Genomic DNA, 27,133 nt, shown 5'->3' with positions numbered 1-27,133 from the left:
AAGTGAAACCGGTAACCTTGATCTATGGTTTGTAAAATCCACTTGTCTTTTGTTATGCAGTGCCAGTTCGTTGAAAATAAGGTTAACTTTCCGCCTAGAGGAGCTGCTATTTGTTCCTGGTAGGCGGATTTAGGGTTAAGTCACTGTGGTTGTGCTGATGTAGTGGCAGTGGCTGTGTCTGTGCCTCTGTTGTTACCTTGCCACTGTCGTCCTCTGTAGGCACCTCCTCTGGATTGGTTTCTGCCTCTGGAACGTCTATTCCTGCCCCTTTGAAATTTTGTGGAGTCAGGAAAGGACCAATTTTGGCAGGCCAGTTCCTGCTAAACCTTGGGGTTGAACCTGCAAGAAATCTTTAACAGTTTGAACAGATTTTGCCTTTTCTTCCATTTTCTTCATAACCTGCTGGGCAGGTGTACCAAACAAACTTGTCTTGTCCATAGGAGCATCTAGCAGCTTAGCTTTAACATGATCCGTAAAGCTTGTTCCTTTAGCCATGCATGCCTTCTTATCACTGTGCCTGTCATGGCTGATCTAAATGAAGCCTCCAGTGCATCATAGCCACATTTTAAGGAATGGTTGCTAACCTGTTGTATGTTATTTACCATCTCTAATACATATTTCTTATCAAGAGATTCATCAGTGGTTAGTTTTAGTTAACTGATCAAGCATAAACTCTTGGTATTGTATCATGTGAAACTGACAGTTTAAAGCTCCAGCTGAGAGAGTAGCTGAAGTGTAGACCGTTTTACCCCATCTGTCTAATGACCTTGCTTCCCTTTCAGAAGGAGTAGGGTTTTAGCTATGGTCGCTGCTACTGCCTTGGGACCCTGGGATATAGTTTCTGGGTCTGCAAGTGGGGCCTTGTAAAGGTGGTGATGAGTATCTGGCACCCTGTAAAATCTGTCTGGTTTGGCAGGGGCTGGGGTAAAGAATCTGGAGCGAGCAAACATCATTGATAGCATCATCCACATCAGAGTGAACAGGAGGTATAGCTAAGGGCCTGTGCTATGGGAGGTGCAGAAAAGTCCTAAGTCTTTTCTGGAGTCTGAAAAATCCTGTTGCTGCCATTGGAACTGTTCTCGCATGGCATGCAAGGTTTCCCAAAGGAGAATTCTTCTGGTGGGGAAGCAGCAGGAATGGATTCTTCAGCATCAGAATCTTCAAAATTGGAGAAGGGAGCCTCTGGCTGGTCAGTTATGTCTGATTCATCAGCAGAATCATCAGAGGACACTGGCTCAGGGGCTGCCCTTCTCTCTTCTCTGGGGCTGAGAAGCCCTATCTGGGTGAGATTGAGATCCTCTGATTAAAGAAATTAAATCTTCTGCCAAAGTAAGCATTTGGGAACTAGAAGAGGCCTGGATGTGGGGGTTTAACAGGCACTGTTTTAGTAGTCTTGGCTGCTTTAGCCCTGGCGAAGGCCTTAATGGACATGGCTGCTGGAGGCCTAGCAGTACCACGTGCTGGGGTAGAGACATCCAAGGGATGGTGTCTGATAAGTCAACCACCGTAGTGGGTAAAATTTCTGAGGTCGATTCAAGAGTTTTAGCAGGGCCTCAGTTGTAGGAATAGGTTCAGCTGTACTTAGATCAGTTTTCTCGTTGCCGAAACCATACCGCATGTTTGTTTAACCATGGTTTCGCCGAAACCGCGGACCGCAGTGTCGGTCTTCTTTGGTAGATTGGGTCGGAGGATCCGACGGCATAATGTACGCAAAATCAGAACCGAAAACTGTTCTGCAAACTCCGACCGGCGCCGCGTTCGTCGGTTGAAAGAAGCACAGGCGAACAGGCTGCTACGTCGTGGGCTGGGCCTAAACAAGGCAGACAGTAAGAGTGGAAATCTTTATGAGGTATTTGTTTCCCACAGGTTAAACAATTGTTAACTTTTTCTGACATCGGCTGAGGCAAGAAAGAGTCCCCAACGTACTTAGCTTTAGAAGTCTTCAAGTAGTATTCGTAGAAGTAATCTCTGGATCCGACCGACCGGCACTTGCGAACAGCTTCTGCTTCGGGCGCCACGCGGCAAGAAAGACTGAGGAAAATGGCGTCGGCTGATGCTTTTATACCCGAAAACCAACAGAGATAACGTCGGGTGGAGTGCGACATCAGCCGAAGCCGGACCCGGACTTTGGAATCCTGCCGACTGAAGGGCTGCCTGACGACAGGACAACCCAGTTGTTATGACTGCAGATGCATCCATGAAGGACATCTACAGCAAGTGCTAGTGGAAGGCTTTGATGGAAGACAACAGGAATAGTAGCAGAAACAATGACCATCACAAAGGTGTTATTACCCACAGAGGGAAGGAACTACAAACAAACCAAGAATTAGACCAATTTCCCTAATTAACAAGGTTGTTAAAATAGTAGCAAAAATTCTAGAAAGCAGGCTAGATGATGAACTACCACACATGCAGTTGGAATAGAATGGGTTTATAAAAAGCATGGAAAGCTTTAAATTACTAGGCTTCTTTCATGGAAAAAAACAAAAGGGGAATTCAGATGGAAAGAGTACTATTTTGAAAGGCGAGTTACAATGGGGAAATTTCTCTGAAAGGTACCACAAAGCAAGAACAAGACTAGAAAAGGTGCCCAACACTGCCAGGAAATTCATATTAGCAAATGAAAAGCTCTTCAATGAAAATAATGCAGCACAGAAATGGAAAGAAATTACTCTTCCTAATCTATGCAGATTACATGTTAAGGAGTCAGACATAGCAATGCCCAAAGTCCAGTAAATTTTCATCATACGTGCTTGGTGCTGGAATATAAGGAAACTATTAAAAACAAGGGAAAGAAAAGGGAGCTGTCGTAGACATACAGGCAGTGGAACAGCGACGATACCTAGGACAGGCTAAATACAGATAATTCTACACAGCAAAGTAAACAGTAGAATAAAGGAATGCTAGGAAAAGATAAGTAAGCCAAATTTAGATTAAAGGTAGAATAAAAACGAACAAGCAGATAAGCCTCTTGATAAATTAACCAGCACTCATTACCATGGTCCCAAAAGTAAGAGTCAATGGGACCGCAGAAAAGTTGTAAAAGTTGGGTGTGAAAAGGAAATTAAAACCTGGAACACACCGAACTATTAAAAATGGTAGGGTTTGGGGGAGATTCACTACTTCACCACATATGCAGTCTCAACATCTGTTCAGTATTAGACGTGAAGAGAACAGCAGGAGTTGGAGCAGAAATAATGGAGGGTAGTGTGATGCAAGGATGAGGCAATAAGCCACAAGGGAGCATAAAGAATAACCATTGTGGGGTGAAAGGGAAGGAATACCTCTCCCTTTCAAGAGAATGTGGATGATGAGAAAAGTAGTATGCAATAAAAGGGGAGATATGCCTCAAAACAATGAGGTAATGAAAGAGTATGGTCTTTCCCTGAAAAAAATGGTGTTGACATAAGCCTGAGGAACATCAGGACAAAAAAGAAAAGGAGAGGCATAACAAGGAAAATGAAAGTGGAAACATGTTAGAAATGGGAGAGAATAAAAGGCAATGCAACACTGTTTATAAGGATATGAGAGAAAGCACAGCAATACAAAAACACTGAAAGAAAGCTGGAGCAGGTAGGGAGGGATGAAGGCCCACAAAGCAGGTGGGGGAAGATTATTGACTGTGGCGAGGGAAGAAACACCTTATAAATACACAGATGCGGTTCCATATACTAGCAAAGAAGGAAAAGGAGGAAAGAAAACCTAATAATGCATACTGAAGAGTAGGGACTAATGAAATCTGGGGGTGGGGGGGGGAGTAGGCAGGAGACCACTTGGGAATACTGCATGCAATAAAGGAAAAAATGACAGACAGGTGATATAAGGTTAGGAATATAACTGGAACAGTACACAGGCAATAACACCATTACGAGAGAAATTCAGAGCAATGAAACAAACAGCAAAAAAAAAACTAAAATGGAAAAGGGAACTTTGTCAAAATAATTAAGCATTCAGTCACCAGTGAACATAGTGCACCACCACTCATGAGGACTACATGTTTAAAACTATGTTTAGAACAAAAGAGTCTGCTTTTGAATCACACCCATTTCATAACAGATTATCTGCTCATGACATACGTCTTAATGTACAAATGTGTACAGTAAATGCTATTTTTCTTACAGTTTAATAAAACTGCAGCTGAAAACTGGTACCAGTGTTCAAAATACTTAAAATAAATAAAATGTTAACAATGGAATTTAAACATTTTCATTAGCAAAAAACTTAATTTTAAGTTGCACTTTACATGTGCATTTTGATTTATTTGGGTTTGTTAGCCAAGATGGCTTGCTGATCCAGTAAGAACCTATTTCACGTTCATTGCGGTATTAATATATTTGAAAAGATTGCAGAGCAGTTTTCACAAACAAAAGCATGGAAGTTTAAAAAAGTTTAAGGAATTTATAACTTGTTTCAATACTGTTTTGTAAGACCAAGCATCACAGTTTATAGACTGTAGCAACTATTATATGGTGCAGAAATAACTGAAAAGGGTCGAAGATAATGGGGAGAGAAATATTTAAATTAGGCGGGAGATGTGTATGATTAAGGAATGACAAGTAGCAGTGAGGAAATGGGGAAGTCTAAAACAAGCTGATTGAATAAAAACAGTACTTGCCACAGCCATACCAAATACATGCTAGAAATAAATACATGAACTTTTCAAGGCAGCTGAAAATAAAACGGTAACAGGTACACACAGACGTACCTAAATATATTGTTTGAAATACTGGACAAATTTCCAATTCACTGTCAACCAGATTACCAAGAACCGAGCACAGTCTGAGAAACTATTATATATCCTCAACTTGAAGAGTGGATGAATTTTCAGCAATATCCAAAAATGCCTGATAATTAATGGCCAAAATGCAAACCTTCCAGCCCGGTTGCACAACCCATTTTCAAAGCTGAAGCGCAAACCCAGGTCAATCATAAATGGTGGATGAAGGATGAAAAACATTATGAAAACTCTTCATAGCCTGTACTTCATCATATCAAGAATTCACCATTAAAAACTATGTACTTTAGTATTACCCTCACTAGATAATGCAACAATGATGCAGCCAGGTATTACATTTGCAGAGCTTCTTGAATAGTTAACAGTTTGGAGCAGACTAAAATCAAAGTATTATTCTGCACACATTAAATACAGCAATGGAAAGGAACACTGTTGTAATCTGTTGCTTTAAGTTTACATCTGATGACAAGCACCAGAGTCACTTCATTAACACTGCATAGAACTGTCCATAAAGACAGGCAAACTAAGAACTGAAAAATCAGTCTCTCACTTTCAGCAATTTCATAGAGCAAATATGTAAGTCGCTGGAACCAAAATGTGGCAGAAACCTCCCATCTACTCTGGAAACAGCAAGAGAAATAAATTAGAATCACTCTCCTCACTCCCCTTGATTTTTCTTCCAAACACCTTTATTGAATTATCACTTGTGACATAGGCATATTTACATTCACATAAAAGCAATCAAACTATTACCATAAAAAACATTACGCTGCACATGTTACTATGGATTACCTTCAGTTTCCTGACAGACAACTTCACTGACATCCATTATACTGACATGTCAATTCACCATTTCCAAACCAAAAGTTAACCGCGCGGTTAGTAAACGCTTTGCCATCCCAACTACACTACCCGAAAAAACTGACCCACCGATGAGGACGGCTTCGCCCCCCACACCCCATTAATAAATATACCAACTCCAAGAACACTACCGCGAGGGTAAGGGGCAAAGTTCAAGTTGATAACCGTGTTTACTAACCGCACGGTTAACGTTGGGTTTGGAAAGGTTAGTGAATTGACGTGTTGGTATAATGGGTGTCGGTAAAGTTGTCTGTCAGGAAACTTAAGGTAATTCATTACTATATATCATATTACTTAAGCAATATTACATAAATTATTCAAGCTCTTTTTAAAAAAAAATCTTCACTCAACCATTAATTACTTAGTACACAGGCATTTATATAAATGAAAACAAACCACACCGACACAATCCTAGTCACAAGCATTTTACTTCACAATCCATATTGACACTTCCAGTTGTAAACATACATCACTTACAAACTACCCAATCTTCCTCAAACATTACATAGCGCATTTAAGTCCTGCTGCCTTTTAAGCCTCATTCTTCCTTTTGATGTACTGTTCCCACAATTCTTATTTTTTCCTATGTTTTTTGCTCCTACCCTTTTCTAAAGATCTCAATTCCAGTTTTACCTGTTACTACATTCACTACTTCCAGTACAGTTTGTTTAGATTTTGATTTCCATTTTCTAGTAATTGCTTCTTTGGCAGCCACCAATATTAGACACAGCTTTACCATGTGTAGGCAATTCCAATTCTGTATCGCAACTCAGAAAAATAAATTTTCCTCGTCAGACCCATCTGCCCACCCAGCATCTCCAACGCAGCATCCCGCAGGAAATCAAAGTTAACCAATTCACTGCACTCTCAGAAAATAAGCTCCCAATTACCTTTTTCTTCCCCTTCACACCTCCACCATTTACAGTCTACCTGAGGAAAAATTCTCTGGAGTCTACTTGGGGTACAAAAATATCTGTGCAAACATTTCCATGTAAAAAAATCCTAAATCTTGTAGATTTTGTTGCATATTTGGGAGACATACATATATCCTCCCACTATTTCTTTGTGAATTGCTTATCCAATCTCTCTTCCCAAACCTTTCAAACTTCCTGAGTCTTATAATTATCATGCAATATTTTATATGCTCTACTAATTATTCCTTTTTTAATGGCAGCTTCTGTTCTAGATTCAATTAAAAACTCTCAGTGCTGATCTTTTAAAACACCCCTATTTGTTTTCTCTTCGCCTACACTCAGATATCAATCCCCAATATGGAAGGCAGTCTCTAACCTGCAGTCCACAAATTCTTGGCATCTTCTCATTCTATATTTGCCTCTAGTTATTTGCTTCCAACATCTTGGTTCCTTTGCCAGTTCTCTCCAATAAATTCCAGCCCCCCCTTGCCTATTGTTTGTATCCCTAATTACAGTCACCCGTCCTCCCAGGATCTCCTTTAATCATTCCCACGTTGGTTTAGCTCCTAGAATACTTTCTGCTACTTCATGGATATAATATTCTGCATAACTTATTCTCAAAGGCCTGCATCCAAAATACCAGTCGCCTTTTTTTCTCAAGTTTCCCCCGTTTCATCATCCCTTTCCACTTTGAACTATAGTTTTCTCCTTGTGCTATGTATAGGCGTCTTAACTGTGTAGCTCTGAAATACCCATTCAAATTGGACAATCCCAATCTGCCCTATTCTACTGGAAGAATCACCTTATCCCACATGAATCTTGCAGTCTTCCCCTCCCAGATAAAGTCCTTCAGCTCTGTTATCCACAACTTCTCCTTTGGTTGATAAAAAAGAAGCCTGACCCGTGTACAAGACTAAAGGAATACTAACATTTTAACTGCTTATATACATCTTGGTATCCATATCACAAAGCTTCCATTTTCTTAGTTTTTCTATTATATTTTTAGTTTCTTCCCACATATCCTTAGCTGCCACACTAGAATCATTTCTAATCCATACTCCTAAATATTTCATTTCATCATGTCCCCATACATGTGGGTATTACAGAACCTGTGTGGGTACATAATTCAGGGCTACTGCGTTTGTTTTAGCTTCATTAATTTTGTATCCCAAAAAGATCTCAAACCATCTCAAAATGTTCAACATAATATCTTTGTTTTGTTCAGTACAAAATATCTGCAAGTAAAGCCAACTTTTCTTGACTACTATAACTATATCCTTGAATTTCTGAATCCCTTGTTTTCATTGCCAAGTGTTCCAAGTATAATGCAAACACAGGGGAAAGAGGACACACCTGCCTGGTTCCTCTGCTCAAGCAAAAATTAAAGGACCCCACCCACTTCAATTTTTGCCTCTGATCCTTCATATGCTATCTTAGCCTTATTTTTTCAGAAAATGCAAATACTTCCATTGCCCTGCTCAAAGTCCCAGCTTACTCTGTCAAATGTTTTCTCTGCATCAAGACCCACCACCACCAATGGTATTTTCTTACATTCTGCTTCCCTCTGGATCATCAATGTTTTCTTCATGTTGTCAAATGTTTGCCTCCCCCCTCCACAGACCCACACTGTTCCATATCTATCATTTTTGGCATTACTTTTGCCATTCTTTTAGCCACTACACATGAACACTTTTTAATCATGGTTTAGTACTGAAATGGGCTTGTATGAAACTTAATCTGATGGATCCTTACTCTCTTTAGGTATTACAGCCACCACTGATTTCTTCCAGGACAGTGGTGGTAACTCCTCTTAAGATATTTTTAAACAAAGCCTTCCAGATCTTTTTTTTCCTCCTAGCCTCCAAGCTTCCACCGGAATACCATCTGTTCCTGGGGAATTTCCTGTAGATGAGAAACGTTGTGATGTACAACCAATCTCCTCCTATCCTGTTAGTAGCAGAGCCTCATCTACCTCTAAACCTTGGCATATTTAACTCTTCCATAAGCATTTCCATTTGTATCTTTTCTTGATTTTCACATTTCTCTGCTTTAGAGAGACTCTCCTAGAATTCACAAAATATTTCTAATATCTCTACAGGATCTCATTACCCTTCTTTGTTATAGGCTCCCCAAGTTTGGCGACAGCCCTTTCTTTCTGTTGCCTGATTTGTTGTGCTAAAAGTTTTTGTGCTCTAGTATCATCAAAAAAAACAGTCACTTCATAGCAATCTCTCTAAGCTTGTGCATATTATAGAGGTAATACCTTATTTTCTGCCTAGCATCCTGCAGTCAATCTTCCTCTTGTTCTGAGATTCCCCCCTAGTCTACAATACTTTCAGATGTGTCAAGTTGCTCTAAATTATTGTTACTTTTTAACTATAGCTCTCTTTCTTTAATTTCCACCCTATTTTATACTCCACCTTAAATTTTATCCCACACTAGCTATATTTTCAGAAGAAACTTGTATCCTCTCCAACAGCTCCTGAATAATCTCAACTACTCATTCCTTAAATTCCACTTTTCAACAGACAGGTGGGAAAGTGCCAATGTCATTTTTTTCATTACCCTGTGTTTTTATTTTAGCCATTACTGGTGCATGATCTGAAATGGTCATTGGGCTGTTATCAAGACCTTCAATTAAATACACATGCTCCTGTGAAATGTAGATTCTGTCTAGGCTGGACCAGTTTTTACATATTGGGGGAATATGCAAATTCACTCTAAACTCTTATTACTGAATTCACATCTTCCATGCCAAATATTTTCATAATGTCTTCAGAAAACTACTCTGTTATATTTTCCCTTCTGGGTCACCCAGACACACCCTCACTGCTGCAAATGAAGTTCCAGTCCCCACCTGGTAAGTAATATTCCTTGCTGAAAACTGACTTTTCCCAGAATTTTCTTAAGCTCCATTACAGCAGGTTTAGGTTTAATACAGGTCAGTGTAATCCTCCTCCCTTGCCAGTAGCCCTTTAGCACAAATCTGCCATTAATCTTTTTCTATCACTATTGGAGCTCCTCTTGCTATAAGGACTCCTTGTCCTTTGTCCCAGGTCAAATTCATATGTTCAGTTCTTTCTAAGTGCATCTCCTGTAACATAGCTATTTGCACTACATTTTTTAATATAATACACTACGTTCTTGTCTGTATTCATCTGTGAGGCCATTTACATTTAGACATTAAAGAAAACATTGTATTAAAATGTTATTCCCACCTTTTTACTTTTAAACACCTTTTTTTGTTAATGTCTACTAGCGTTTGAGTTACATGCATACACTGTCTGGCAGGTTGAACTTTTATACAGTTGTTTCTAGTCATATATATTTGAGCCTATGTCACACCTTATAAAACTTTGTTTTATTGAAAGCTCTCAAGCAAAAAAAAAATCAGTACCCCTTAAAACCTATTAATACTCGCACACACAACTATGTACACCTTTAAATATTGTTTTACCCTCCTAACAGGAACAAAAGTCCCACACTTAGACTTGAGTTAAACTATAAGAAAGGTCATCCAAACTAAGATGCATGGTACAACTTGTGCTTCTAAGTGTCGATTGGGTTTGTCTTATTTTTATAACTCTCCCAGCTGGGAAACTCCTGGATGCCTTCAGAAAAAACAATCTTTGGGAAAACCAGAGTGCTTTCAAAGAACATTATCTCTTAACCAATTTCTTTTTCTTTCCTAAGCCAATCACTCAACTGTAGCCAGTTAATCAGATTGTCTCCATGGAGACATGAGAACCAGTCAGCCAGATTCTCTACCAGATTGTTTCCATGGAAACTACGAGTCTGAATTGTTACAGAGCTTACATGTTTTTGCTAGAAAAAAGCCTCAGAATTCAATGTTATTTTTCATTTACTTTCCCTCTCAACTTAATGAATTAATCTAAGGTCTTTAATTTAGTCATTTCCCCATGTAAGAATGAGAAAAAGCACATTTTTCTTTTATCATGCTTTTTAACCTGGCATTATATATATATATATATATATATGTATGTACACACACACACACATTACACACACTGCAGTGTGTCTACATTTCTTAAAACAGAGAAGGGAGAAAAAAGGAAAAAAACTGCAGCACCTGTTTACAATACACATTACATTTAAAAGAAACTGCAAAAATGTAGTTTATAGCATGCAAAGAAAACCACATGCCATAAAATCAGTACTAGTTAAAATAATCTTTACTTGCAGTTTACTTTCTCCCTCCTCTTGCCCTCAAAGCACTTTTCTGAACATTAATGACATGGAGTAGGGCATATGTTTTAGAGTCCCCCACAAGTCCAACAAACTCTGCAACAGTCCAACATTTCCAGATTTTTGTTCTGACATTTCACAAATATAATTATTGCACTGTAATCCCATATCAAGTTACTGGTTTTATTACTGTTCATCTCCAAATCCATGTCTGCTTAATTTTGAATATACTTTCAATTCTTCTAGTCATCTCTTGTGCATGCTGCCATTCTTTTCTCCAATATTTTACACTGAAAATTTTAAAAAAGGTTTTACCGGTACAGTCCCTCTGTGGTCTTTATTATCCAAGACCAGCAGCAGTACAATATTCTTCCTGTTTTCACAGCTTACTTTTTGTTGGACAAACTTTTGTATTTCCTCCTTACCATGTACTTCGAAAAACTGTCTCCCAGGGAAGGAAACCTTGCAGACAGCTGGGTACAACAGTTTGAATCGCAGACCTGCAGCTCAACATTCCTTGAACAGTGGAATAAAAGTTGTTCTTCTTTTGTCTGGTGTACAATGAGTATTCATTCTCCACAAATGCTATTTCCCACTTTTAGTACTTTGCCGCCCTTCTGCCACAATTTTGTCAATCAACTCCTGCTGGTAGGATTGCATCTTTACTATTAAAGGTAGGTTGCTTTCTTATTGCCAGGTTTGGAGCATACACACCATGTGGCCCTTCAACTAACTCATGCTGTGGAATAATAGTCCAGGTTGCTTATCTGTGCTTTTTATGCAGTCTGTTCCTTCCACCTTCTGGCATAGCTAAAAATCTCAGGTTTTTCCTACTTGCTCCGTCCTTTAATTCTATTTTTGAAACATCTCTTCCTGAGCAATCTCAATTCAGCTAGCCTTTTCTTTATTAGGACCTCTGATTTTTGCAGCTTTATCATCTCATCTGAATATCTAAAGCGTCTTTCATTTTTTTATTTGTATTGATATACTCTATCACTGTTTTGTTTATTTTAACTAGGTCTGCACGCAGTTGTCTTATCTTCCTGTAGGTTACTGGAAGTAATGGCTGATGGTTGCATTGGTTTTTGCTTAACAGCCTCAGAAATCTCCCCAGTCAGTGTTTCTTCTTCATTTTTGTAGCTGATATTTTCCAAGACTTCCATATTTCTTTAATCATGGCATCCACACAGTGCACTTAATAGCCAGTTACTGAAATACACCCATAAACACAAGTCTACTAGCCTTCTCTGCTGAATTTGTTTTAACACTGGGAGAGCTAGAAATATGATGTTACTCAATTTGCAGACATCTCGCAAATCCCTCACCCCCCTTGCTTTTGGTCATGTCTGGGCTTATCACAAATTCTGATAAGTGTCGAGGCCATAACCTGTACATGGTTTAAAAACTCATGGGCTTTGTGATGGCATTCCAAACTACAGCAGACTCAGACGCTCTTACCCCCACTTTAAGTGTGTAGTCAAAAGTAAAGCCAGTGATCTTTACAAGTGCTTAGTAGTACAACTGGAAAGGTCAAAAGCATCAAATGCCCGAGGGGACAGTGAAAGTTTAGTACTTTCTGGATACCCAGACTTGAATTAAGAAAGCACTTTCCATTGTGGCAAGGACATGCATCTTCCTTTGGAGATACAGCAGTTTTCTATGGTCTGTGCAAAGAAAACAGCATGGATCCAGGAAGGATTACATGTTCATCCTTAAAGACAAAAAGCCACACTGCCTTATGTGGGCATTAATTTCAGCCTGCTGCTTTAACCATTGCATCAGACACTTCAGTATTACACAGCAGGCCACACTGTAGTCAAGTGTTGAAGCTAGGACAAGTTATTTTCCCCAATTTAAAAATCAGTATGGGTAGAAAGCTTTCAGCATGTTAGGCAAAAAGGATACAAGACGGATAAGGAATCACAAGCCCCCTTTTATTTTAGACTTACCAGTAATGAGGTGGAGATGAAATTTAAATCTGTCAGTAGTATTTCGGATGTATGCTGGACTAGAGATCTTGTAGAAATCTGATCCAAGATATTCTAAAAACATGTCAGCTCCACTCATGTGTGGAGCTTTGTTAAGTGTATTAGTCTCCTGTAAAACTGCAAAATGTTTTTTGGAAGTTTCTCACCTCAAAAGAAGCATTCTTGAGGATGATCCCTATTGGCAGGAGTGTAGTACAGAGGAATAAAGATCTAAGCTAATGAGTTCCTTTTGTGCCCAGGAATTGACATTCATTCCAACTTCATTTGCTTACTTTGCAACAGAACAAGTCAGCTTATACAGTTCATCCTCCCTCACCTCTGTAAAGGAATAAATAGCTCAATGGATTTACACAGTCAAATAGGTAACCATCAAATTCAACGTCCTTCCTTCTTCCCAACACTCCTATTTATGAGCCAATCCATACAGTACAATATGGACCAAAGAGTTTCAAGAAAGGAAGTGAACAGCTAAGGGAGAGCTGCAGGATAAGACAGACATCATTCTCCATCTTAGAGTTAAGGATCTCTGGGGGTTTAACTCCTCGCCCATGACACAAGATTAGGGGAAATGGGAAATCTGCCTAGGTCTGCTCAAAGTGAAGTGGGCCTGTATTCAGATAATGGGTTGGGTTCTGTGTGCTATGGAACATTAATGTTCAACACGTAACACCAGTACTTATGGTTCAACTTTTCCAAAGAATGGCAAAGGAGCAGAAAACAGATGCATAACCACTGTCAATGGTTGTGTATGTTCCCTCCCTAATGACACATTCCAGTCAGGAGAGGACTGCAGATATCCAACACATTATACAACCACAAAAGAAACACTGGTTTTATCTGTGCAGTGTCACTACAAAACAATACCTCACTGTATGTAAATGTCTTAAGATTTATGTAATACACCTTTGTAAATTTATTGTATCATGAGAATCTTTAATGTGCTGCCTAGATTCCACACACACACACACACACACACACACACACACACACACACACACACACACACACACACACATACACACACATACACACACACAGCCTCCAATGAAAATGGACTTCACTTTCACAGTCAAAGAAACAAAAACATAATAGCATTGCATCAAATGCCTTCTCTGTCCATCCTGGTACTTAAAGTCTTGTTGGATCTAGCCTTAACCGGGATCACCCACAGCCCTTGCAAGGCATAGGGGAAAAAGTCCTTAGCCTTGAATAAGGCGAGTGGCCACAAGTCACAGGAATCAAAACACTGATCCCCAGGTGCAAGCTTTTCACAAAAGCTCAGTGAGCTGGACAAAGAGCAGTACTGCCAACATGAGCTTGACTCAAGGCAGTTGCTATGGGTATTTCTGAAATGCATTCATGCTTCAAGGTGGAAGATGCACAAAACCTCAACGTTCATGCCTTGAAAAGCTGTTTACACAATTTTTACTGGTTTAGACTCTTTGGTCACTGAATGTAGGAAATGTTTCATGCTATATATACCAGATCACCATCTTCTGTGCCAGACAAAAATGAACTGCAGAAATGGAATAAAGCATAATCTCATAACCCGGTGGGCATCATGCCTACAAGTAAGAGGAAATAAGCAACAGCGTGGGAGCAGAAATGACAAAATGAAGGCAACAGGAAGATTATCCCAAACAGTGTTCAGCAAGGAGAATCACTACCACATTAGGAGAATTCCATGTCTAGAAATGCACATGACTGAAGCTATCTCAAACTAGAGTGCAAAGTTCAGTGATCCCTATGAAGAATTTAGTGTTGAGTAATTATATTTGCTCAAGTCTATTTACATCAGTTTCTTCCACAGTTCTTTAAGACTTAAACCAGTATTTTCCACAACTAAACTTTACATGAATAAGCATGTTTCATTTAGGACCAGGCTCTGCATGCAAAGGTTGAGTATACACACTACTGAATGCAGGTCTGGAGCACCTTGAGACTGTCCTACTTAAACTGACAAGGCAGTAGAGCATGGGTTCTCTGTATACACTGATATTTTGCTTCATGTTCAAAACCCAAAAGAAAAAAAAGATTAAAAGTGATCCCTTATGACTTCCCCATGCTCTCTCATTACAACTACTAAATTTCTGCTACTTCCTTTTACTCCATACCTCTTTGCTGCCCATTTAAAATGATGCTCACTGGGTAGGCTCAAAACTTTGGGTATATCTAACGAATTTTAGAGAAAGAACATGCATTGTGTTAGAGGAACCTACATTTTGCATATGCTTAATATTAAGAAAGCAAGTGCATCTGCTGAATTGGGACTATGAAAATTTACAACTATCTATACTGCTATACACTACAGTCAAGATAGTCTTACTTGTGGAACAATGAAAATACAGTAAGTTCGGACACATCAGAATTAATGACAACCAAACCTCTAACAGGTTACACAAGGCATGCTTAGGCTTCAACATTCATCTGGTGGCTTCAAATTACCCAATTTGCAGTTAAACAATAAAACAGGGATACATGACTAAGGTAGAAAACAGGGATACCAGAGCAATTAGCACCAGTCAAGTATGAATACCTATTAATGGCATCACCACATATTGTGATGGAATACCTCTCATGGCTGATGCCCAAGGTAGTAAACTCACAGGAGTTGGAGATTTTGCTACTTTAAGGTAAGTTGCCTCAAGGACTGCTTGCAAGGAGCAATACACATTCATGTGAAGACTGAAGTGGGGAACATCCCATTGCAAATTCTCCTCTAGGGTAGTGTGGCCACATCAGTCTGTCATGATTAACTACTTGCAAAAAAAATCTACTGAATGTGTTGCCCCCCCCCCCCCCCCCCAAAAAAAAAAGATTAAGAATGCAGCAAATTAAGATGTTAGACTGGGTTAAAAAAAGATCAAAACAGACATTTTATTTCTTCATAGAAATCCATGAACTTCTGCAATACCACAGGATCCAAGTGGTGATGCATGCTTGCGTTCACCAGACCAACACTGCATAGGATTGGGCTACTGCTTTGTCTAATGCAAAATACTTTCACATCCTAAAGTTCAAACAGTTGACAGCATTTTCTGCTTATTTTAGTGCTTAAAGCATGTGGACAGAAGTCAGTCTGGTCTGGGCTGTATTTGTATATCAGATACAAGCTCAACAGCACACCTCTTCTGTTGCCTTTTTTATGAGCTTGCTCATTTAGGGAAAGAGGGTAAATCCCTGCCCAATGCTCTGTTGCCCCTAAAAAATCTGCAGACATCAGCTGAAAAATAATCAAGAATTTCTTTTGAATGTGATTAAATCATGCTACAGCATTTCTCTTTGCCACAACAAATTTTCTTTGACATTGAAAATGACAAACTATGCTGACTGGATAAGATTCAGGACAGTCAAAAGATCAAATGCTATTTGCAAACTAACAAGGGATAAAATGCAAGTTACATGCAAAAGCTGTGGTACATTTAGTTGCAGTTTATAAGGCACATACTTGTTCATCAGCATACAGAAAACCTCATGCAGACACTATCTGTTCACACATTCTTACCATAAAGGGTGTGCTTCAGAGGATTAACAGACAATTTAAGCTTGATAAGTTCTTGCCACATTGATAATTACAGAATTTTAAAGCTAATAATTTAATGCACACTTGTTTTGAAAACAGGCCCACATGTTCCAAAAATATTAAGGGAAAAACATTAGGCTAACAGCAAATCAGACAAAACAATGGGCAAAAAGATTTACTAACAAAAAGCTGTACAAATCACTCATTTTTCCAGAGATTGGGAAACCTCAGAGTTGATCAAGTAGTGCGTGCAAAGACAGAAGCCAAGCTGCCTGAAAGGGTAATGTTCCCCCTACCAAAATAAGAAGCTCTGGTGGTCTTTGGCCTTTCTTCATCCAGCTGTAACTGCTTTTCAGCCAGTTTACTGTCAGCCACACTTCACCTCAAAATTAGTTTTCTGGCTGTGTGTTTACCAGAGATAATTGAATGAATTAGGGACAGAATAGGATGAATGGCCTTTCTAGTATGCCTGAGTGCTGTACACCTTTGCATCATGGTGTAAACAAACGTTTGGTTTCTGTACTCAGTTTGTTGGGACAATTACTCCAAATATTTTTAAATGTTTAGCGGTAATACCAGACATTAGTACAGAATGTGCGCTATACTTTATTTGTGCAGAAAAATCCCTTCCAGATTTTTAAATGCAAGTGTACACAGTGGGCTGTATGATCTTGTATACAGATCCATATCTGTATGACCATGTGTTGCTTGTATTTGTGATGTACTGAATATGAAGTGGCTAAACAAAATAAAAACATACTACGCTATAATTCAGTGAGACATACTAGCACAACAGTTAAGAAAAATGCATGAGATAACTATTAGGATTACAGATGTAGGTGCCAATAGCCAGTCAATGTTTTGAAACTTTCTTCAGAACTGGTGTGTAGCAAACCTCATTAACGCTGTATGAACTACTGAATTGCTAAATGAATACCAAAACTATGTCTGAAAGAATTGTACACATTACTAAATTTATAGATTGTTCATTTTTTTAATCCAGTTCTCAGTATCTTTAAAGAAAGAAGTCATGTAACAGCTCTCAGAAATTCAAAATTTACATAGACTCTAGTAACATGTACAAAACAGCAGAGTGCAGAAACTGCAATCATTAATTGTTGCCACTACTTAAGCCATCACAAACTAGGACTGTCTTTCAAATGCTCATTTTGAATAAGCCAGAAGCGGGAATGCCAAGACACATTCAATACCTACAAAACTTTCACAGAAGGCTTTTGCCATTACAAACACCACAATATGGTTAGGCTACAAGTACTGTTTGTGATCCATTTACCTGTAGTAACTGAGTACATCTTGGTCTTCTTTTTGTCCCTCTTTGGCATCCTGAGCAAGCTCTCTAATGCTCTTACTGCGAATTTCTGATGTGCTATCTTTCCAGAACAGCCACACTTCCTCTTCATCTTCACTTGCCTCCAATGCATTCTCACCACTAGTAGCCACTTCAAATTCAAATCGGGACAGAACAAGCCTACCAAAAAAAAAAACAAAATGACAGCTCTCTTATCAGTAAAAACACAAATAAGATAGCACAGTAATGGTACAGCTTTGGTTAATGTACCTTTTACACAGCTCTTCTAAACATACCCAAATTATGTGGGGTTATACATGAACCAAGTCCATTGAAGGATATGTTACCTGGTTAAATTAAAACTATTAGTTTAATTCCAATGCTACATAGCACTTCTCGCATACACTGACCCTTCAACCGTTCCATGATCCAAGAACATGGTTTCTCATTCTTTCATCCCTTTGATAAGATTTTGAGTTCTTTTAAGTTCTGCTTGGGGTATGAAAATATACCTTTGCAAACTCTTCCAAGAAAAGATCCTAAACCTTCAAGTCTCTTCTGCATACTTGAGTGTCATACATATGTTGCATACATATTTTATATCCCAAGCAGACTTAAAATAATTTTCCTCAGCTAGAAAGCAAATCTTGGAGGTGTGATGGGGAAGAAAGGTTAATGGAAATATGGGGAGGAATGTAATGAGTTAGTAGATTTTAAATTTACTACAGAGTACTCTTATCAGAGCTATTGGGGGAACAAGCGGCTGTAACTAAGGGAATTAATTCTTTATAGCAGAGACAGGACCTGAATTGCCTAGAAATAGTAAGGCCTTCAGTTTAATTCTATTGGCTGCCAAAAAGCAGCCATCACTTGAAAATAGAAGTCAAAAACTAAACCAACAGTTTTTGAAGTATTTGTTATAAGAGAAAATAACTGGGAGAGAGTTCTTTGGAAGAGAGAAGCAAATTACATAAAAATAAATGGAATATTTGGGAACAATACATGTAGAATACTGTTCAGGAGGCGTGTGTTTTACATGAAAGCAGGAACTGAGCAATTCATGCAATTCTGGACTGAATGGCTGACAAAGAAAACATATGTAAGGTAGAATATATTCTCTATTAATATACATGTGACTATCTTAATTTAATGAAGGTGTTTAACAATGCCAAAGGATTGAAGCCAAGGCATCACCCAAACATAAGAGAAGTAGCTCAGCGGAAAGCAATAATTAGGTGTTAAATTTTTGCATCCTTAGATTAATCTCCTACAAAACTCAAAGCCATACCAGATATACAAATGATTAACACTCATGGCACAAACTGGTTAAGAAACCAATTACACTGAGCAAATGTAAAACTGATTCCCCATTACTTAATGGAAAACTTCACTGATAAAGGTAATTTCACCCTCAGCCCTATCCATACACACTGTGGTTAACATTAAATTCATATTACCACTGAATCAATGTAGAACTTTATTTTATTTATTTTACATTTGTTTACCAGGAAAGTCAGACTGGACACAGGTCCATTTTCAGCAGAGACCTGGGGAGAAAAGCTCCACATTACAATACACTACATGACAGTAAAAAGTAGAGCATACATACATATGGCATATATACACATCAGGACAACATGCTAGTTATTAACAAACATACATATAGCATATATACACACAACAGGACATCATGCTAGTAGACAGAGGTACATTTATTTTCATTTTCAGTTATAAGTTTTGTAAGGTAAATGTACATGGGTTTGGAAGCTTCAGGGGAGAAACTGTTTATACATAGCTGTACCCTGACAAATTCTCTTGGTATGGATTAGCCTGGTGAGTGGCACAGTCAGTTAGATAGTGGATTTACAAGTTTATTGAATTGACTAAAGGAGGTGGTAGAAGATATTTGGCTTGGTAGTGCGCTTCAGGTTGTGGCAATGGTGTTGGCAAAGAGAGACTTACCAGCTTCATTTTTATGTTTGATGACAGTTATGAGGTTCTGGTTACTACATCCTAAGGCTCCAGAGGGAATGTGGGGCTGAATTAGGTGCTGAAGTGATGGTGTTCTCAGGAAGGTAGTAGAGTTTGTGTGCTATAGAGAGTTGATGGAGTAGAAGTATATGAGGCAACTCAAGCCAGTTGAGTTGCTTAAGGGATAGGAAGTGGTGGGACCTATAGGAGGCTTCAGCAGCAAACTTGGCAATCTTGTTGTAGCAAGATTCCATTTTATTTAGATCAGTTTGGCAGAGATTGGTCAAGATGGAAAAGGCATAGAGGAGGGTGGATAGAAGAGGAGTCCTTGCAATGGTTACTTTGGTGCGTTTTGTCAAACTGTTCGTTCCTGTAGAGGAGGCCAAGTTTAACAACTTTCTTAATGGTTTGTGCTGTGTGGATGTTGAACCTCAGGTTATTGTTAGTTTTCAATTAAACTGTTTTTAAATTCATTCCTGTATCATCCCCTCAAAGAGTAGGATCAAGTATGCTCAGATGCTGATTATTCCAGACCCAAAAAGGGACTGAGGTTACAAAGAGCAAATCACAAAACCTTCTTACAAATGCCCTTAAGTTTTTAAAGGATTTGTTTTTACTCTGCATTTGGTAACCAGGTGGATGCCCACATCCAAGGACCTTTTTCAGTTACAATGCAGATTAGACTTGACTTCCTTGATAAAATATCAGATCAATTCTGTGATGAAACCTACATCCCTTTCTCTAAATTTGAATAAATTTGTGCTCATGATCACAACGGTTGCAATACTCCAGCAAAAATAGCCTCTTTTACTGGTCATGCCAAATATGAAACCTGCAGGACTGAACCCACAGATATGAAGTGCCTACTCAGAGGCCACAGCAAGGTCAGGCAAACTTTGATAAGGTAAATTATCTCCCAAAGATAACTGTAAATGCAAATTCTTACTGTCCTTTTTTACCGTCAAAACCTCTTCAAAATTTTTTCTTCTGATATCACCACCATTGAAACTGTCTACCACACTAAGCTACTCGGTGTAATGAGTCAACTAAAGTTTAATCTCCACATACAATATAATAAAAACCCATCACTTGGCATATTAGATAGAAATAAACAGACCCTCACCTCGTCTTCCGAAGTCAGCACTGACAAAACTTACCTTCTACCCTCCCTTCTCTACGGAGCATCAATTCTTACCAGCTTACAGGGCAGTTCCAGATCCAAAAATGGAACAATGTTACAATATGGTAGCCAAGTTTGCCACCAACTCAAACCAGAACCCATCACTGTCTGGCACTAAAAAAAACTAAACCAGATTGAGTTCCCCAGCTACTTTACAGCAAACTTATAACATGCCATAACATGGTCTACAAACCGCTAGCCTGGCCAGCTCTAAACATCAAGCCATACAAAACTAAACAGATCACTTAGGTCCACAGATAAAGATCTCCTCACTATATCCAAACACTCTAAGTCAGCTGAACTAAGCCTCTACTCCTACTACACTGCAAAAGCTTGGAATTATCTTCCACTAACAGAGAGCTACTTCTAAACTACATGCCTGTAAATCCATACTGAAACACATGATTAACTCCTGGCTGTAGCTAACCTTTTTCTCCAGATTAGGCCACAATGAATCTATCTTATTATGAACTTCTGCTAACTGTGTCTTTCACTTGTATTTAATGGATATATAAAGGCTAGTTACCACTCACAGCAATGTGCTTAATTCTTAGATTATTGCATTTATCATGTTACTGCATATAACTTTTGACTTTCTAGATTTGTATAACAAACTTTATTTGTAATCTGTATTCCACTTTTTATAACATTTGTAATTCCATATCTCTGTATATTTTTATTTGTTCAGTCTTTACATCTCTAATTTGGAGCTTTTCTCCCTGGGCCTCTGCTAAAAATGGGTTCCTTTTAAACCAGTCGGATCATCCCAGTAAACAAACCTCAAATAAAATACAACTTTCAACACATAGTATAACTGCTACTGTTACCTTGTAAATCACAGATTAAACTTTCCATGGCAAAAAAAATTGCTTACATGAGGGAAGTGGAAAAAATCGTCCCAAAATCAGGCCAAGCCTTTTAAATAAAGAAATGTCCAAGTATCTATTTAAATGAAATACCCACTGGTGGCACAATTAAAATTCTTACAATGTAATCATAATGTTACTATGATTTAGATGTCATGCATTCAGACAATGTTCAGTTTAAAATATCCATATTCTGGCCTGATATTAATAGCTACAAAATTCAACTACTCAGTTTATACTCATGGCTCAACTAGTACATTTGTCCTGAAGGCTTATGATTTTTTTCTTAGTATACTTTTACATATGACAAAACTAAATGCACTTAAAAAAAGACTACTGGATGTATACTACACATGCTTAAGGGCAGATTCTATTCTTCCTTTCTTTTAGTGTTTTATGGCAACATATTTTATGTGAGACTTCGCAGCATGTTTTCAACTTGCTTTGTAACTACTCAGCAGTATTTATGCACTCTTTCTTGCATTCATGCAATGACTATATACTTCAGCTGTAGCCTAGCTTGGAAACAAAGGGCACATCTCTAGTGTTGGATGCAGGGGTCCCCTATCAGTTCAGCAAAAAATCAGTTAATCTAATAGCATTTTCAGCGTAATTACATCAGATATGCCATTTGTCAAACTGTTCATACTGAGATTGCTGTACAGTGAGGTTTGGGAAATTTGCCCTTTCCCAACTGTAGTGCAATCTCAGAGTTGGTACATACATAATTAGTGGGGAGCACAGCCCCCACATGAAGGGAATTCAATGAATGGTGTTTGATGAAATGCCATTCGTTGAAGTGACAGTTCACTCAAGTGATACAGACCCTTATACAGCATGGCTATTAACCAAATTACTGACAACTACTGTGTACATATTTTTCAATGACCACCTGCTCTATCAGTCTAAAACTAAAACAGATGCTTCTCTCTGTATCCTTATATAACAGCTTGAAAGATTTAGCCATGAAACAAATTTCTCTCGTGTACAATGAAAATGTTCAACCAGAGAAACTCTGCTGTAGGGTAAGCTGCATAAACACTGCAATTAAGCCTGCTAAATGTGTGCATCTGTGTTACAAAGAGAGCAAGAGCACACAATGAAATCTATGAACACACAAAATTAGTCTACAAAACTGAATATCTTAAAAGCATCAAGGTTGCCAATATGCAAAGGCGAAAGTGCATGTATACTACTGCAGATCAAATACATGAAAGAAGCATGCAAAATTTATTTTTCAAGTTCCTTACTTTGTCTCTATCAGAATATCTGCGTTCGCTGGATTCAGAACTGCTTTGCAGATGAGTTCCTGGGTTACAGGAATAGACTTATTCATAGACACACACAGATCAGACAAGTAATCCAAAAACCTGGAAATAAAAGTTTAATTTAGTGTCATTTGAGAATACTCATGCTGTTTAGCACACACTGATACAAGCAGTAAAATCAAAACTAGTCTATCCACTTGGAGTCCCATCTAGTTCAGCTACAAAAAATGGTTACTATTTAGTACATTTGCACCATTCGAATATTTGCAGTTTATAGAAACTTACCTTGGCTCTCTGTTCTTCCTCACTAGACTAACAAAGGTATCTATTTCGGCACCAGTTATGTGCTTTTCCAGGAGTTTACGGTTGTTGTGTAACAATGCTGTAATTGTGTCTTCGGCCAGTACATCATAACCAATCTGTTTCTGCATAAAGCCAAACTGCTTCGCTATGTACTCCTACACAAAAAAACAACACTCAATACCTGGCTGCCTTTGTCAAACTAAAATATATCCATTTGTAGCTTTTCTATCAAGACGTCTCTAAAATGTATGCAATTAAGTATCACTGCAAGATGTGAAGTTTATTTGAAGTTGCATTTTTCAGAGAAGGGCTTTAGTACTCGGGCCTTACTTTGCATAATGGCCAAGATTCCTCTAAGCAGCAAAGGTAATTACCTCAGAAAGTAAACAGTTTTATTCTTGCACTTTAAATGTATGATGGGTGTGGAGTTTTCTTAAAATAAGGAAAACTATGTATAGCTACCCAAGCCATCCCGCACTTCTTAAAGTAAATACTGAGAATGTATATGCATGCTAAAAATACAGGCAAGAAAAATATTATGGGCTGCTCAATATTAATGAAAATTAACTGCAAAGTAACTTTCCTTTCTGAAAACTGCAACTTTGAAAAACAGCAGGCTGCAAATGGCACTACTAAAGTTATGCATGTGTGTTTGGGGAAGGGGGTGCTGATTAGAAATATTATGTCAACTGGTTAGGCAGGCTGGTACATAAACAAATCAATTCCAGTCATGATCTAGGCTAAAAAAATGCAAAACAAAAGAATGCTCAACACAATATACATGAAACCTTTATGCATATAAAATACTGAAGTATGCTGATGTTATGGACAAAAAAAAACCTAATTATTGAACACACCACTAGTCTACTGTTAAACAATCACACAATAAAATTCATAACCACCTATAAAGGTTTTAACAAACAAAAATCAGTGGTAGGACATTACATATCTTGAGTGATATGTCGGTTAGAAGTACATAAACAGCATCTCAATCATTTTCTCTTAAACAAGATATGATTAAAAGTTAAAAACATCTGACCCTGCATTCTGTCGAATTATTTTTATTTTTAAGAGCACCGATTTCAGGCTGCTGGTAAAGCCTACTTAAAAGTATTTTTTGTTGTTCTAAAAGGGCAAAGTTTGACCGCAACAGGGTTAGTGCCATTTGGTCTTATGATTAGAGTAACGATTCTTAGCTTATGAGGTTGGATGGGGTAAAATATTTCACATGCATTTTTAAAAATTAAAGGCCAATTTGGCATTCAAATACGTTTAGCAAATGATATAGGCGTATTGCAAGATATTAAGCTCTGATCCCTGTAATACCATAAAGGAAATAAAGAGGTTTCTAAGATGGCTTCCTTTTCTGCCCTGCATTAATGACAGCAAAGAAGCTTCTCAGGATGGGGTGGGGTTCTACTCTAGGAGGAACTAAGATGTCTGTATTGGGCAAACCCTCTTCTGGTTGAGCATCCAGACAATTTACAAACTTCTAGCTGTGAATGCCTTTATCATGTGGCTAATATAATTTTCCAAGGAAAATATGCAGCTCATTGTTAAAAGTTTACCATGCTAAAACTGTTAAAACATTGGATCTCAATTACCTGATTCTTCCTGTAGTCCTGCTGAGAATGTCGTAACACTCTGTAGCACAGCCTGCATATATGCCTGAAAGGAGCATGTCTTTGGTCTCCAAGTTCCTCAAGTCTCAACATAGGTCCATCGCCAGAATCAGTGAACGGGGCCTGTAGCAGCTTAAAAATCTACAGTAGATAATAAGTATAATTACTATAAAGTAAAACCTTTCATTCCAAATCACCAACATACGCCATATGTACAAATAAGGAAATGCCTAACAATTTAAAATGAATTTCCAAATGGTGACCAAGCATGTCACTAAACAAACATATGCGCATCCTGATAAACCAAGCACTTGTTAAATGTACCCAGTGTAACCAAATGGAAATTTGGAAACAGCCTATGGCAGTGCCTCAAAATGAAATAGGCCCATTTTTGCCAAGTTAGTTAAGTAGGTAAAGCATCTAGTAACAATAGCTTTAACTTCTCATTACAAGTTAGCATTATACAGCCCATAACAGTCATGTAAGCTGCAGGATGCCACTTTTACATCTATACAGAAAATATCACTACAAAGCTACTGGTAATGTGACATTATTTTATGATTTTGGGTCTTTTATGTTCTAACCATACATCCTGCAAATGCTCTCACTATCCGAACTATAGTTCAGCTTTCCCCCATAAAAGAGCTACTCTCATAAAAGTAGGATTTTTGAAAGTAAAGACTCCATATTCCACAGTTCAAGTCAGGGTATCTAGAATAGTCCCAATGCTTTGTCTTGCTTGCTTACTTCTGGGATTTTTATACGGTATGCCTACAATTCAACCCTCATTGCCAACTACTAAAATGCAAAGCCTACTAAGCATAGAATAGGTGCTAGCTTCCTTCTGCCTATCATGGTCCTAAAGTGCAACCACTACCTGGATAGGCTCATTCTACCAAGTTGCAATTAACATCCAGTACACTTCCAGGACCTTCATTAGACAGCACTCATGGAGCAAACATGCCCCCCCCCGTGATGGGCAAAACAATAGAGGTAACTCCCATTTCCTCTTACTAGACTCTTGGTGCCAAAACTGCTATCCAGACCAGTCATCTCGGTCAAAGGCAAAGCTTTGATCGTATACTTCATGAAGGCAGTTTATACAAAGTGCTCTCTCACCATCAGACCCCACAAACTTTTCTGCAATTCATAAGTTCCTACAAACTAGTTTAAACTCTCTCTATGGTGATAGGGTTTTGCCCATCTGGACCTTCTTTAAGCAAGAATACAAACACGTGTCTAAACTGCTCTTCCCACTTAATTTCACTTACTTTCCCTGCAGCGCAAGCCTATGCAGATCTTCTATATTAACTTAAATGATAAATGTGTGTGTAATTCTGTAATTCAAACAAACATCCTTTAAAATCAGGCAAACGATGGCAACTTCATCATACAGGGACAAAACCCTACGACAAGAATGATTAGTGGCTCAGGCACCTGCTGAAGCCAGCAGATGTTAGGACAGGAATGGCAAGGGTTAGCCTATTCATCTCTCCATCGTGAGTATAAGGGAAGGCATTTTTCACCCAGGCACATTGTGGTAGAAGCATAGCTGAAAACTGAGCAGTGGGGGCATTGTCTACAGCAGGGCAAGGCTCTCTGAATTCATGTGAGGAACTGTGCACATTCACTATGTAAGCCTACTGCTTGCAAACTTCTTGGTCATATGGGGCATGCAGAGTGGATACCAAATCTTAATTAGAAAACCCAAATCCCTAGCAGAAGGATGACAGTTCCAGCTATTGGCTCATTCAACATCTTCACCAATGGAACAAGCCTGCAGGACTCTTCCCTTGTGGAAATGTGTCCTACAGAAAGGTCAGGGGCAGGGCTAGATGGTCAGCAAGAGACAGAGGGGGAAAAAAGTTGGCAGACTGACAGTCTTCCAAATAATGGCAAGCTTCCCAACACTTCCAAAGCTACAACGGATTATTGCTTAGACACTAAACACAGTGAAATGTACTGTGAAAGCTACATGCAATAAGGAACCTTACTTGATATCCAGTTCCTTTAATGCTGCCCTGGATGTTAACAGGTAACAGTACTGTTACATACGTTTCTCAGATTCTGTTTAGGTCAAGGGTGACTGGTGAAAAACCTATAGAATTGGACAGAAGAGCCATGCAGCTTATCAAGTGTGTAACCTGAAAGATCTGAGAACAGGCTGATGTCACACACTGAGCAGTCGGATTAAATGGAACATAACTTAGTACTTCCAATGACACTTTCAATCGTGCTGTTATTTAAGCCTGCAACTCTAGCTATGGACAGCAACCCTTCTTTCACAAACATACTATCTGCCTGAGATGAGCATTTGGATGGTTATATTTGAAAATCCATTTTCAAATAACTATTAAAAATAAGCCTATTTACTGAAAGTGTAAATA

At 38.5% G+C, this 27,133-nt stretch overlaps 1 protein-coding gene across 1 annotated transcript in view; it reads right to left on the bottom strand.

The window, feature by feature from the left end:
• Nucleotides 1-27,133, bottom strand: part of ITPR1 (inositol 1,4,5-trisphosphate receptor type 1) — a 2,510,606-nt gene that overhangs the window by 1,703,546 nt on the left and 779,927 nt on the right. Inside the window, exons 15-18 of the mRNA XM_044076407.1 lie at nt 24,729-24,887; nt 23,107-23,279; nt 22,804-22,923; nt 17,522-17,716 (exon numbers count right to left, since the gene is read on the bottom strand). Of these exons, the coding sequence (XP_043932342.1) occupies nt 17,522-17,716; nt 22,804-22,923; nt 23,107-23,279; nt 24,729-24,887 (647 nt within the window). The remainder of the gene's footprint in view (nt 1-17,521; nt 17,717-22,803; nt 22,924-23,106; nt 23,280-24,728; nt 24,888-27,133) is intronic.

The sequence above is a fragment of the Protopterus annectens genome, chromosome 7.part0 (genome assembly GCF_019279795.1).
Source record: "Protopterus annectens isolate FY-2018-M chromosome 7.part0, PAN1.0, whole genome shotgun sequence".
NCBI classification, from domain to species: Eukaryota; Metazoa; Chordata; order Ceratodontiformes; family Protopteridae; genus Protopterus; species Protopterus annectens.
The sequence above is the reverse complement of the archived record's forward strand: the minus strand, read 5'-3'. Positions and strand labels throughout refer to the sequence as shown.